General features: G+C 39.0%; 1 protein-coding gene and 1 pseudogene across 1 annotated transcript; both read left to right on the plus strand.

Annotated features, from left to right (window-relative positions):
• The first annotated feature begins 3,283 nt into the window (after positions 1 to 3,283).
• On the plus strand, positions 3,284 to 4,805 carry LOC125187211 (UDP-glycosyltransferase 89B2 pseudogene; annotated as a pseudogene).
• Positions 4,806 to 7,331: 2,526 nt separating this feature from the next.
• On the plus strand, positions 7,332 to 10,687 carry LOC125186099 (glycerophosphodiester phosphodiesterase GDPDL6-like). The gene is made up of 10 exons (XM_048082416.2): positions 7,332 to 7,441; positions 7,738 to 7,859; positions 7,933 to 8,229; positions 8,302 to 8,417; positions 8,483 to 8,981; positions 9,051 to 9,092; positions 9,176 to 9,451; positions 9,528 to 9,661; positions 9,739 to 10,219; positions 10,300 to 10,687. The coding sequence occupies exons 2-10, from the start codon at positions 7,751 to 7,753 to the stop codon at positions 10,560 to 10,562; spliced, it is 2,217 nt and encodes a 738-aa protein (XP_047938373.1). The 5' UTR covers positions 7,332 to 7,441; positions 7,738 to 7,750; the 3' UTR covers positions 10,563 to 10,687.
• The last annotated feature ends 4,426 nt before the right edge of the window (positions 10,688 to 15,113 follow it).

The following is a 15,113-nucleotide window of genomic DNA, read 5'->3' on the forward strand; positions in this document are numbered from 1 at the left end:
GATCATTCGACTTATTAGTCGGAAATGAAACATTTATCAAGTACATCCATTACATACACCCCACGGGTCAAATTCTAATCTTTATAGCACTCTGATCCAAAATCAAAACCAAATCTTCATCCTTAGATTTTAAAATGAGTAGATGAGGTTAAATTTTACGAATTTCAATAAATAGTAGACAAAATATCAACAAAAAGGTAATATCGTCATTATTTTATCATATGATAATTTTCGTGAATGTTTTTTTATATCAACATAGTGTATCACAAATATCAACAATATGACATAAGAATATCAACACTAGTACTAGAAAATATCAACACATATTTATTGAGATTTTTACATAGTTTTATTGAGATTTTTTGATGTATTTGTTGATAAAAATCTGGTTATCAATATTTACAAAAACTAAAATAAAAAAATATCAAATTTCATCATCCGAACGTCGTCGGAACATATGCAATTGAGATCTCGTTGGAATCTTTATAAAATTATCTTTAATTTGATATATTTTTGGGAAAAAATAATTTAAATCGAGAGAGTTACGTAAATTTAAAGTTTTAAGATGATTTTAATGAGAAAGAATTGACATTAATACCCTCTAATTTTATTTATTAATTTTCTTAATTAAAAATATAATCTATGTGACATTATTTCAACCACTAGATCTTCTAATCTAATTGCTAAGATTTAGTCTTAGTTTGGAATTGCTAATTACTCCCTCAGTCCGGCAATAAGAGTCTCATTCACTAACGGCGCGGGTTTTAAGAAAAGGTTTGAGTGAGTAATAAATGGAGCGTGATAGTGGAATTTGGGACCCACTTAAAGTATTTGTTGATTACCAAGCTTATTCTTTTTATTTCTGGGACATATTTGAATTGTTTTTTTTTTTTTTAATTTTCAAATTTAATTATTTTTAGTTTTAGTTTTATTATTTCTAATTTAAATTTTTGAAAAACTGAAAATAAGATGGAAAAACACAGATTAATACAAAAAGCTGCCTTCCATTTCTCATATGTACTGAAACCTGTCCAGATTACAAGGAGGAATTACAAAAAATTTCAGATTCCCTCTTAAACATTTTAGAGGGAAATTTGAACTAAAATTTGGCCTAAATTTCAGAATTTGTAGCACCCCTATAAATACATTAATAAGGCTGCATTTAACACAACCTCCACCAACCTCCCAAAAAAACAAAAAACCCAAACATTTTACATTACCATTTCCCTCAGAAAAGCTTCATCATTGGGATGGAGGAGGGGTCAAGACAGAGTCTACACTTAAGCAGCAGTAGGAAGAACTTGGTGGTGCAATTCCTCCTTAAGCATAGCACTGATGGAGTGCTCATAAAAGGGGCAGTGACGGAGGCGGCAGAGGAGTTTGGCATCAACAGAAAGACTGTTTACAGGATATGGAAGGCAGCAAAAGAGCAGATGCAAAGGGGGGTGAGGAAGTGAATCGAGAATAGAGGATGAGTGAGAGAAAATTAATTGTTGAATTATGTTTGGGTATGCCATTTTTGTAATTTAAGTGAATGAGTAAGGGTATTTAATTTATCCAAATATGGAAAGGGCAACCAGGACTCCTATTCGCGGACGTCCGGAAATGGTAAAACGGGACTCTTATTGGCGGACTGAGGGAGTAGTTAGTAATTGATCACTCCCCAATACCATATAAGTAACACCTAGTCATTTAATTAAAACTTAATTATTCTATAAATTAGAGGTGCCCACGGTTCATGTACCGACGGTTCCGATTTTGGAAATTGTTGAACCAGAACTGAATCGCGAGGGTGTTTAATGGTTCCGGTTCCAAAACCGTCAGTTTCGGTTTCCATTCCGAACCGGCATTTTTTCGGTGATTTTTTACGTTTTTTCACGGTTCCAAACCGCCGGTTTTTTGCGGTTCCGGCTTGATTTCACGATTTACCGACTGTTTTTCGCGGTTTCGGCACGGTTTCAGTTCGAAATTTTTTGAACCTGAACTGAACCACGGTTCAAAAATCAACGGTCTCAGTTCGGGTAAATTCTCACGGTTTCGATTCGAAACCGTAACTGATGGTTACGGTTACGGTTTTAACCGCCGGTTCAATAAACCTTGGGTAGGTCTACTATAAATGGAAATGAGTTGGGACAACTTTCTATAAATGGAAATGTCCATATTATTTTGGGACGGATGAAAATAAAAAATACACATATTTTTATAGGGTAGTGATAAAATGTAAACTCATATACTTTTCAACAAAACGTCAATACAATGTTAACACAATGTAAATTTTTAAGATTTTAGTGTCAACACAATTTCAATACAGCATCAACCGTTGACACTGTGTTGACATTTTTTGTTGCTATTATTTTATCTACTTTTCAACACAACGTCAATACAATGTTAACACAATATAAACTTTTAAGATTTTAGTGTCAACACAATTTCAATATAGTATCAACCGTTGACATTGTGTTGACATTTTTTGTTGCTATTATTTTATCATCTGATGATATTTTTTAACGGTCTAGATCATAGTTTGAAGTTTGTACAATATTTAGAGTTTCGATTTAAGAAAAAATATGTTAAGTAAAAACAAATAACATATAAAATGAAAAAATAGAGAAATAAAAAAAAAACAAAGTAAAAATAGAATAAAATAAGTAAAAGTTAAATATATTAATTTTTACCAAAAAAATATAAAATTATTTCACTATTATTGAACGTACGAACAAAATTACTTTATTCTACATCTTCTTCTGTTAGCAATATTGCAATTCACTTTATGAGATTTGATGAAAAGAAACTTATACAGTACTATGACGCTGACACAGTGACACTGAAAAACTACCCCACGTGGTTGGGCATATGTCAAATTAGTACTCCCTTCATTCCAAGGAAGATGACCATTTTCTTAGACTGTACGAGATTTTAGGCAATTTATTTTGTGTGTTAAGTGAAGAGTGTGAATAAAGTAAAAATAAATAGATTTCTATTTTAAGTAATAAGTTATCTTGATTGAGACAAATAAAAAAAGAAAGTGAGTCAGTACTAAATGTCTACAATGAAAGCTAAATACTCTAAAATAGAGGAATTTGTATTTGGCAAAATTTTAATGTGTAATTAATTAAATAAGAGAGAGAACAAAATAAAATTAATTAAATAAGAGAGAAAAAAAAAGTAAAAATATTGTTAATGAATGGTGGAATTCATATTATTAACGGTGATTAAAAATATTCCATTTTAGATTTTGTATAATTGACATAAATGGTAAAATTAGTCTGTATTTATATTAATACCCCCATTGTTATAAACCCACACAAACACAGAGTGAGCAAACAAAACAATGGTCGGTCACGTGCTGGTCTTCCCTTACCCCGCCCAGGGTCACATGCTCCCTCTCCTAGATCTAACCGCCCACCTAGCCTCCCGCGGCCTCACCATCACCATCCTGGTTACCCCCAAAAACCTCCCTCTCCTCACCCCCCTCCTCTCCTCCCACCCTCACTCCATCTCCCCTCTCATCCTCCCCTTCCCCCCTCACCCCTCCATCCCCTCCGGCGTCGAGAACACCCTCGATCTCCCCGCCTCCTCCTTCCGCCACATGATGTGCGCCCTCTCCGCCCTCCGCGCCCCCCTCCTCCGCTGGTTCCACTCCCACCCCTCCCCTCCTTCCTCCCTCATCTTCGACATGTTCCTCGGCTGGTCCTCCCACCTCGCCTCCGCCCTCTCCATCCCCTCCTTCGCCTTCTTCCCCTCCGGCGCCTTCGCCATCTCCTTCCTCCACTCCCTCTGGCACCAAATGCCCCACGCCGATCCCGTGGGCTTTCCCCATATCCCCTATTCCCCTATTTACCCCTGGTGGCAGCTCTCCCCCGTTTTCCGCAGCTACGTCAAGGGAGACCCAGATTCGGAATTTATCAAGGATTCCTACTTGGCCAATTTCCTGGGCCAGGGCTTGATTTTCAATTCGTTTGAACAGATCGAGGGGGCCCACTTGGATTATTTGGCCCATAAAAAGTTTAACGTTTGGGCCGTTGGGCCTCTCTTGCCAACCGACCGCGTCACGGACCGGGGCGGGTCCAGCTCCGTCGTTGCCACCGAGGTCTGCTCCTGGCTCGCCACGTGTCAAGACGACAGCGTGGTGTATGTTTGTTTCGGTAGTCAGGCTGTGTTGACCAACGAGCAGATGTCAGAGTTGACCTCGGGTTTAGAGAAGAGCGGAGTCAGGTTCATTCTGTCGGTCAAGGGCGCCACGGTGGGGCACGGGGACGGGGCCGGGGCCTACGGCTCCGTCCCCGAGGGATTCGAGGCGCGGGTGGCAGGGAGGGGCCTCGTCATCAAGGGGTGGGCCCCGCAGGTGGTGATACTGGGGCATAGGGCTATTAGGGCGTTCCTGACGCACTGCGGATGGAACTCGACTCTCGAGAGTGTCGTGGCGGGAGTGCCCATGCTGGCGTGGCCGATGGGGGCTGATCAGTATTTGAACGCAACGTTGTTGGTGGAGCAGTTGGGGGTGGCGATCCGAGTGTGCGAGGGGCCGACGACCGTGCTCGGGTCGGACGAGCTGGTGCGGTTTTTAGGGGAAGTTGCGAGCGACGGGTGGTCGGAGAAGCGGGCTCGTGCCGTGGCGCTGAGCAAGGCTGCGAGGGATGCGATGAAGGTTGGTGGGAAGTCATACAAGAATTTGGATGATTTTGCTGGGTTATTAGCTAAAAATTAGTTGAGCCCTATCTAACAAATGTAGAGTGACATTGTTTCAAGTTTCAACAAAAAAAAAGGGGTGGAGCTCAATTTGTAGTATTTTCTTTTTGTGGTTACTGCTCTACTACTTGCTGCCTGTTTTCCGCTACCAAAACACAATAGTAGGCGTAATTCTCGGTTGATGCATTATTCCATCCAATGTCATAACAATAAATATAGTACAAATAATAGAAAATTAACAAACCAAGTTACGAATTAGAAGTGAAAAATAGAAAATAACTTGAACAATATAAATACTACACATTTAATTTTTTTTGCCAATTTTTTCTCAAATGTGCGGGATCAAATCTTTCAATTTGGACAAATTTCGAGGTTATTGAATATCTTGATTTAAATAAAATTGGGGTGATACGGTGCAAAATTTGGAATGTTTGGATAGGTAGGATATATCTGACTATTGTTAATAATTTTGGAAATTTTAATAATTTGGGAACCAATGGTGGTAATTTGAATTATGGATCAATGAAACCAAATTTACGAAAATAAGAATGAAAGAAAATTTAGTTTAACTGAATTGTGGGGTCGACATTATTAGTACTTCATCCGTTCCACTAAAGATAACACACTTTCTTTTTTGATTTGTTTTCACTAAGATGATTAATTACTAAAAATAAAACACATTTAATCTATTCTCATCTTTCTTACTTTTATTCTCTCTACTTCATACAAAATAAAGTTACATAAAATTCTTAAGAGGGAACATCTTTTTTGATCCACAAACTTTGCCAAAGTATCATTTTAGGTCCGTGAACTTTGAAAATATCATTTGAGGTCTGCCAACTATGAGTTAATATCAATTGAAGTACCTTTTTACTATTTTCAAGTTTTTCTGGACGAAAATACCCTCAATATCTTTAAGGGTATATATTTTTAATAAACTTATCATATACTCATATTTTTTTATAAATATCTTTACTATATATTTTTGATGAATTTTCTAAATATAATTTGACCTTTAATATTATCACTTAATTTTGTGACATGCAAGAAAAAATCTTTATTCAATTTTTTATTATTAAAAAAAATTCTTTATTCAATTTTAAAATTCTTTAATATAAAAAACGGAAGAAACAATTTTACTTACATGTCACAAAATTAAGGGATACTCCCTCCGTCCACGAAAAATAGGACACATAGTGAATGACACATGTTTTAATGTGGAATTGGTAAAATAAGAGAGAATGTGAAAAAGTAAGAGAAAAGTAGTGTTAGTAGAATGTGAGGTCCATATTATTAATAAGAGAGAAGGGAAAAAAAGCAAGAGAGAAGTTGCTGAAAACTTTCCTTTTTTAAACATGGTCTATTTTTTGTGGACAACCAAAAATAGCAAATGTTGTCTATTCTTCGTGGACGGACTGAGTAATATTGAAGGTCAAATTATATTTAGAAAATTCGTCAAAAAATATATTGTAAAGATATTTATAAAAAATATGAGTATATGATAAATTTATTAAAAATATGTAGCCTTTAAGGTATTGAGGGTATTTTCGTCCGAAAAAATTTGGAAATAGTAAAAAGTACTTCAAATGATATTAACCCATAGTTGATGGACCTCAAATGATATTTTCAAAGTTCACGGACCTAAAATGATACTTTGGCAAAGTTCGTGAACCAAAAAAGATGTTCCCTCAATTCTTAAATATAAAAAATTAAAAAAAAAGTTATTGAAATATTGATAGTAGATAATAACTCTCACGACATAAATTTTTTATTTAAATTTAGAAGTTCATAATTTTAATAGACTGATTAAAACGAAAATATTTGAAGAGAGAGAAGGTGAGTGTAAGTATTAAAGTAGTGAGATAAAGAAAGATGAATTTTTTAATAGGAGTGAGAAAAAGTGGTTGAGTGTATTAATTGGAGAGAGAAAGTTACCAAATAAGGAAATGTGTCATCTTAGTTGGGACAAACTAAAAAGGAAAATGTGTCATTTTAAGCGGGACGGAAGGAGTACCATATTGACATAGGCCGATTGACCCGTACTTTGCTAGGGCCAGTTGCCACGTCAAGATGGTGGTCATAAAATTTTTTCGATTTTATGCAATTAATTTAATATTGTTTGGTTTCTTAGTATGTCCTAAGCATTAAAAAATAGGAGTAATCAAGTTAACCAAACATGCAATCAGAATTTCTAATCAGTTAAAATTTTTAATTGGTCAAAACTTGCCATGGAAACCAAACACATCTTATATAAAAATATTTATGAATAAATTAAAAAATATATTTTATAATAAAATAAAATTAAAAACATATATTGTCTTTTCAATTTTTTTCTACGTCAGTCCGTAATGCCATGTGTTCTTAAATATCAATATTCCCTTTTATTATATTTTTGATTGAATTTTGATAATTTATTGTTGTCCAAATTTAAGTACATACATATGAACTCTAAATAATAGAGACATTAACTCTTGTATTTCTTTCCAGTTACATATTTAAAATAAAAAAAAAAGAAACAGGAGTGCCACATAAAATAAATTAGTGATGCATGGAGGAGCTAATAATCCGAAGAATTTGTGAAAGCTATTAATGCGCATTTTGCATTCTCTTCTCCCATTTTTCGGTACGGGAATCCTTTTCCTTCCCACGCTGTCACAATTTTTCACACCTCCACTTTATACTTTTTTTTTTAATTTTCTTTTTTTCCCCAACAGGGAATGCCACTTTTCTCCGTTTAAGTTTTAAGACCACTGTAAGTATCATGGAACTTTTTATAATTCATCGATAATTTTCTCTCTCCAATTAGTATCGAAGGTTGCTTTATTAGACATGCATCCGGAATGCTGCCCATATGTTGTAAACCGGTGATTCAATTCAAGCCTTTTAGTTCTTCTATATAGGCATCCTTCCTTAATCATGCAAATTATATACATCGTTAGATCAGTAATACATTTAATTCAATCACATTATTACTAATCGTGTTAAATTGTTGTTTTTTACAGAATTTGCATTCTTATATTGATGCCAATTTTATATGTGGCAATGCAGTTTTTAGGGAGAAATGGTTGGCCATTTGCTTTTGTGTATCTTACTGTTTCTAACAATAGAAGTTAAAGATGGCGCTAAGCTACCGGTTGTTGAAAAGCAAAAGAAATTCATGACTCTGAGTGGTAGGATGGCTCAATTCTCATATACTAGTTTTTAGTCGATTTCGGGTTTTGAAATGAGGCGAACGAAATGCAGGTGGTGAGCCGGAGGTTGTTGCACTAGGCGGATACTCGGGATTCTTCCCTAGTTCAACCCTGAGTGCTTATGACTTTTCTCTTGACATTAGCATGCCTGGAACAATCCAGTATTGCAATGTCCATTTCTCCAAGGACAACGTTGGCTACTGCGTTGCACAAATAAATCTTATGAACACAACAAATATTGAGGAATTTGACCTGAAAGGACTTAAGACGTACAAAATATACGGACAAGAAGTCCACGGATATTTTGGTCTGGACTACCCTGCCAATGTCTTATTTGAGAATGTCACAAGTAAGTCTACCACCAAACTTGCTAAAACATAGCTAGTTTTTTTTATCTTATCTTCTTGCTTCCTTTCCACAGCGCGCCAAAACATTTTCAGCAGGTCTGGTGTATACGACGGTGCTCCACTGGTTGCACCATTTCAACTGTTCGAAGACAGGAATAAGACACCGGCAAGAGTTTGGTTGCACATTGAGGTCCCTCTCTTCTCTTTGATTTCTCTGTTTGAGAGAATATGTTACTAACTAAATGTTGTTTGCAGAATGAAATGTTCTATAGTGACCACAAGATCAGTGCTGCATCATATCTCGAAACTGAATTGCCACGGTTGCCAGAGTTCCTTTCGTCTCCGGAGATAGGTTTCTTGAAGTCTATGGGAGCCAAGGCAGCCAAGTCTAAAACAAAGCTCATCTTGACATTCTTAGGACTAGATGACGTCGAGCCAACGACCAAAAAACCATATGGTTCCCTGATTAAAGATCTGGCCATGATCAAATCATTTGCATCAGGGATTGTTGTGCCAAAAGAATATATTTGGCCTGTTGACAAGAACAAGATGTTGCAGCCAGCAACAACCCTCGTGCAAGACGCTCATAAAGCAGGCCTTTCCGTGTACGCTTCTAGCTTTGCAAATGACAGATTATGGAGCTACAATTTCAGCTATGATCCTGTGCAAGAGTACCTAGAGTTCACTCAGAATCCTGAATTTTCTGTGGATGGTGTCTTGTCCGAGTTTCCTTCAACTGCTTCAGAAGCAATTGGTGAGACTATTTAACTCTTTTCTGCGTTTGCACTCATTTTCTCATATAATCTTCCTTTGCTCATCACAGCATGCATCAATCTGGATAAGAAGGCTCCCAGGGCAGTACCTAGTAAGAAGAAATATAGCTCGGATTCTTTCCTTTCATGAAGCTAATATGTATTAGTATGATGTATGTGTTCCTTTATACCACAGCGTTGATCATATCCCATAACGGTGCCAGTGGAGATTACCCCGGTTCGACTGATCTTGCCTACAATAAAGCAGTAGCGGATGGAGCTGATGTACTTGATTGCTCGGTTCAAATGTCTAAAGATGGAGTTGCCTTCTGCTCCGACAGAGCTGACCTTATGAAAACAACTACCGCAGCAGCTGTTTTCATTGACAGGTCTACGAACATTAAAGAGATTCAATCAGCAGATGGTGTTTTCTCCTTTGATCTAACGTGGAACGAAATTCAAACACTCAAGCGTAAGCAAGCGTATTGTTAAGGAGAGTGTTTGTTCTCCATCAACCTGTTTACAATGAGAATTTCCATATTTTTCAGCCACAATTGAGAGCTTCTTCCCCGAACTACCTAGAAATCCTGCAGTCAAGAACAACGGCAAGCTTATGACCCTCGCTGAGTTCTTGGAACTTGCCAAGGCAGCGACAGTAAAAGGCGTATTCATATCCATAAGGGTGAATTTTTTTAGCCTTACCCTCAAGAAAATCTTTTGCTTATCGCGTACATTTTTCTCACATATTTGTTCCCTCAGAATGCTGCATTTCTTGCTGGAAAGAAGAGTCTTGACATTGTGGGCACAGTCTCCTCAGCACTCAGCAACTCGAAGTTCGATAAGCAGACACTCCAAAAGGTTCTAGTCGAATCAGATGACACCTCGGTGCTGGATCATTTCAGAAACGTCCCAGCTTATGAAAGAGTGTTGTACATCAAGGACGCGATAGGTAGTGTAGCGGATCAAGCAGTGAAGGAGGTGAAGGAACACGCGGACGCAGTTCACTTGCGCAGAAATTCCATCATGGTAGCCGAAAACAGCTTCATTGCAAACTTCACCGAGACCATCCCAGCCTTCCATGCTGCTAACATCTCAGTGTATGTTGGGATTCTGAGGAACGAATATCAAAACTTGGCCCTCGATTATCTGTCTGATCCGTACGTTGAGCTCGCCACCATGACCGCGCTACAAGTTGATGGTTTCTTAACAGAGTATCCCTACACTGCAAGTCTGTTTTCCAGTAAGTAGTTGTTTATTCACTTCCCCTTTATGTTACTACTTACTAGTAGTGGAAACAACCAAAAATATGTGTTGTGGCAGGATCGACTTGTGTAAACGAAGGATCTGCATACGTTATAATGCCGGTCCAGCCAGGTATGATGTTCCCACAAGAAGCAGTGGCTGAACCACCTCAGCTCAGCCCCAAGGATGTGGTTGATCCACCACTGCCTGCGGTGGCAAAGACGGCCTCGCCGCCGGCTGCTGCTGTCTCCAATAAACAAACTTCTTCAGCTACTACTAATGCATTCAGAGTTAGTGCTCAGAGCCTATTTTTTGCTGCAGTGCTGATGCTTCAAGGTTAACAAAACACTCACAAATCTCAGATTGTTAAGTGAAATACTATTGATGATGGTCTTGAAACACAAAACAAATGTAATTATTAACATTCATGGTCTTAAACAAGAGAAAAGATGTGTACTTTATTCAACACTTCCTCTTGCCTTTAAATCTTTAAACTAACTTGCATTCCATACAATAGAATTGATTATTTGATTGAAATAATGTTTCCTTTCAAAATTTGTTTTGCAGCTTCTAAAAAGTGAAAATCACTGAAATTACAGCCGATAAATTATGTCGACAAAACTTGGGAAGAAATTGTATATGAATAATACTCCTACTAATTTGAACTTCAACAGTGAACTAAGTCCACACGATTTCGTTCCTCTGGCATTGCGTAACGTCCCATGCCGACTTGTTTATATTTTAACATAAAAAATACATAAAACTAAAATCCAGATTTAACTTATTCTTAAAAACTAGTTGCTCTCCGGAAAATGGTAGCGATCACTTACGGCAAACCTTAATCAAATTCCTAATACATACACACATACACACATACATGAGTGATGGACTCCACCATCATTTATTATGTATGTGTGTATCTATTAAAAGATGGATTAGGGTTTGCCGTAGGTGATCCTCTCCGATTTAAAAATTCTTAGTCCAAACAGTTGAACTTAATTTGATTAGTTAAAATACAGTTGTATAATTGTAACGCGCAACAATTGTAAAGCATGAATGTCCCGATAACGAATCCATTTCCGAACGTTTGACATAATATCGACTATAACTTGTTACTGAGTGCGGCTTCACTTGACAATATATATGGGGTTTGTTCAATTTGCAAGATTATAATATCCAGGGATTAAAAAGTACTTCCTCCGTTCCATAGTAGTAGAGTCATTTTGACATTTTGGTACATTCCATAGTAGTGGAGTCATTTCCCTAAAAGTCAACACATTTCTTCTCATTTACTTTTACTCTCTCTTTCTTTATTCTCTATTTATCTCTCTGCCTTTTTCATTTCCTACTTTATTCTTCCTTTGCTTAACCCACTTAACACATGTTTTCTTAATCTCTATACCGGAAAGAAATGCCTCCATTACTATGGAACGGAGGGAATAGTAGTAAGTAGTAGTATTATATTTGGTTCATAAGACTAGATGTCACAATTCAATATTGGATAATCAAGTGATAATTACTCATAATCACCTCCTGAACTAAAATAATTTTACAATCCAATCGTAGAATACATCTCGTGTAATTATTTTATCTAATAAACCGAACAGCCACATGGAATACACATGAAAAACATCTATTTTCTTTGTCTCACAGTAAATATTACACGGAGTACTTTTTTTTTTTAGTTTGTTTATTATTTTTTTTGAAAGAGTAAGTCATTTACTATTATCGATGGAATGAGTAATCGAGTATATTTTTATTTTTCGATATAAAATGAGGAAAAAAAGAAAAGAGCACGCTATATAAAAGGAGAAGAAAGAGGAAAATTTGGAGTATAAATAAGCGGGAGAGGTGAGTAGTAACCCTAAAATCTCATTAGTTTAAGTCCGAGGCTGCCGAATTTGCGCAGAGAGGTTGGGATTCTTAAGGGTGGTTGCCCCTTTCTGTGCTAATTATCAGCCGATGAAGTCCAATCGATCTATATTTCTAGAACAACCCTTTCCTTGATGATGATGATGATGATGATGTTGCTGGAATTCAAAACGAGGCTGTGATGATTCTTTAATATAAAAATCAGATTCCTAGCGAGCTCGTATCTTGGCGAGGCGGGATCGGTGTGTCTGTGAGATTCATTCTCAATTGGCCACTGGTTTTCGCAGCCATGCCGGGTTTTGCCCTTGTGTCTGATAAAAGGCGAATCTGAGTCTCAACATTTGCAAATTTTTCTCATTTCATTTTTTTTTTGTATATCTTCTATTGTTTTCTCTTATTTTGCTTTGTAAAACAGGAAGCAGAGCAAAGGATGGGTATGGATTCATTTGTTTAAACCACTTATTTTCCCTTTTCAAGATATAAATAATTTTAGAGCACTCCCAATGGAGTTCCCTAAAAACTCCCTTATTTCTCCCTAACTCCTGCCACATCAGCGCCACATCAGCACCAAAATTTATCCCCAGTTTTTAGCCAAGTGCTACATTGGTTTCTCCCTTATTTCTCCCTTATTTCTCCCTAACTCAACATTTCATTTTTACATCATTATTTTTTATATTATTTAATTTTCCCTACAAATGTATTTAATAAATAGACTAATAATGAACAATTCATCGTTGTATTAATCATTGGAAAATATAATACAACGAGAAAAAAAAAACTACAAATAAAAAACGCAAATAAACAAAGATTTAAAAAAAAAAAATCTAAGACGGAGGGGCCGGAGGGGCGTCGGGATCGAGCCCCAGCGTACTCTGCAGGTGTTGGATGCATTTCCAGAGGGCCGCCTTTTCTTCAGGGGTCCCGCCGCCGGTGAAGTACAGCGTGTACATCTGGGTCAGATTGGCGACATTGCTCGAATAAGTGGCTTTTTCTAAGTCGATGACGGATTCCGACGCGACTTCCGACGTTGCGCCCTTCCCCTTCCGCCTCCCCTTCGCCTTCTTCACTCCCTCCGGGCGCTCGTGCGGACCATCCCCACTCAAGTCGATGTGGGCCGCGCTCCCCTCGCTCTCCGAAACGCTAAGTCGCGAGCGCACCGATTTCCCGTGCAGCGCGTCGTGCATTCCCGTCCGGAATTTGGGGAGATCCTTCAGCTTATCGTAGATGTTCCAATACTTGAAGCCCTTCGTCGACAAGTACTGGCTACTATACATCCGGATGGCCTCATCTCGGACCATGTGCTCGTTCTGGCCACTCGTCATGTGAGTCATCAAGTTAGAATAAATACCGTTGAAGTGCCCGCAGTCCCTCATGAGGCGCTCCCAATGCCGACGGATCGCCTCGCTGCCATGGTCCTTCATTGAGGCAGTCTTGTGGCTCCTGTACTTCGCGGCAATCCGCTCCCAGAATATGATCTCAGTCTGGTAGTTGCTGCGCTCCGCGTCCTGTGACGTGTCCGCCCAGCAGTCGGCTATCAGCTCGGACTCTTGCAGAGTGTAAGTAGTCCTTACCCGCTTCGGCCTCTCATCGGAACCCGTATCAGTCGCAGCCGACGACGCCGGCGCCTTCCCCCTCCCGCTCCTAGAAGGCGGCTCGGTGGGCGTTTCTTCCACCTCGAAGTCCTCCGCGCTCAGTGTCGCGGCCTGAGATTCTTGGTCGCCTGGGGTTGATCCGGGGGTGTCGAACTGGGGCCGATACACATCGTCGGCTGGAAAGGGCATTCTGCCGGCAGAGTTGAAGTACGGAGAAAGTCTCCGCGCCGGAGGAGTCTGCAAAGGAGACGGACCCCCGTATGGAAGTTGGCCGGGAGGAGAACCCATCGCCAACAACGACTGCATCCACTGCTCGTTTGCTTCATCCGTGTTGGGAATTTGTGAACTCGACTCTTTCCCCTTACCCTTATCCTTACCCGATCGGGAACTTTTCTTCCAAAAGCTCATAATTTTGATGAAAATTGAAGATTGGGAGAAGAGATTGAAAATGGAGAGAATGAAGATTGTGGGTGATGAATGGAGGAAGTGGAGGAAATATTTATAGGGGTGGAATGTAAAATAGCCGTTGGGTTCAAAAAAAAAAAAAAAAAATTTTAATTATCGCCGATTATCGCCGAGCGTCGCCACAGTGGCCGGCGATCGCTCGGCGATAATCCGGCGTTAGAACGCCACTCGGCGAAGCAACGGCAACATTATCGCCGAATTATCGCCGACTTCGCCACAATGGCCGGCGATAATTCGGCGATAACCGGCGATTTATCGCCGAGAATTCGCCACCTCCATTGGGAATGCTCTTAGCTACGAAAATATGACCTAAATACATTAGTAGCAATGATTTCAAAGCTGAGTTTGAAACTTGAACTCAACAACACATCGGCACACCATTGCGGGGTTTCTGCTGGAACGAGCGTGCTCGCTGTTGGGAGCCCTTCCCTTGCTGATGGACCACACCCAGGCCTCATGGTGCGCTGTGGGCTGGGTGTGACAACGGGACGTCTTTTGTATCAATGTACATTTTTTTTGCAAGATATCGAAAAAAATTGGAAAAAATATTCCACTTCCCTAGAGGCTAGATATGGCCGTTTGATGGATTTATGGTACCTGACAAGACAAGGTTGCGTAACTGCACCACACCACATGGCACAAGCGGAAGGTGGTCTCCAAATGGACGCAAATGTTCCTTTCTATCCGAATGCACCCACATGATCAAGCAAGGGATTGGGAGGCTGATATGTGTATTGGGTGTGTGGAAAGCCAGTCAACAAGAACCCAAGTCATGTACCAATTTGTTGTCGGATTGTTCGGACTGTGGGGCTCCCAGGAACCATCTCCTATAGTTGCACCAAATTGCATGGGCAACATCACCTTGAATAAATAGGTTGTTGCAGCATCGACACTTCGAGGCCAAAGAAATATTCTTCCATTGTCTCCGAAGAAACACTGAAATTGTTGGTGTAAGGCCTTCAT

Source organism: Salvia hispanica, chromosome 5 (assembly GCF_029641045.1).
Source record: "Salvia hispanica isolate PSC_SH4W2 chromosome 5, Shi_PSC_v1, whole genome shotgun sequence".
Taxonomy (NCBI): Eukaryota; Viridiplantae; Streptophyta; class Magnoliopsida; order Lamiales; family Lamiaceae; genus Salvia; species Salvia hispanica.

Excerpts from the sequence above, each read along its gene's own strand:
- LOC125186099 (XM_048082416.2), top strand. The coding sequence starts at position 7,751 with ATGGTTGGCCATTTGCTTTTGTGTATCTTACTGTTTCTAACAATAGAA. Across the intron at positions 8,418-8,482 it reads GAGTTTGGTTGCACATTGAG|AATGAAATGTTCTATAGTGA; the intron begins GTCCCTCTCTTC and ends TGTTGTTTGCAG. Across the intron at positions 10,220-10,299 it reads CACTGCAAGTCTGTTTTCCA|GATCGACTTGTGTAAACGAA; the intron begins GTAAGTAGTTGT and ends GTGTTGTGGCAG.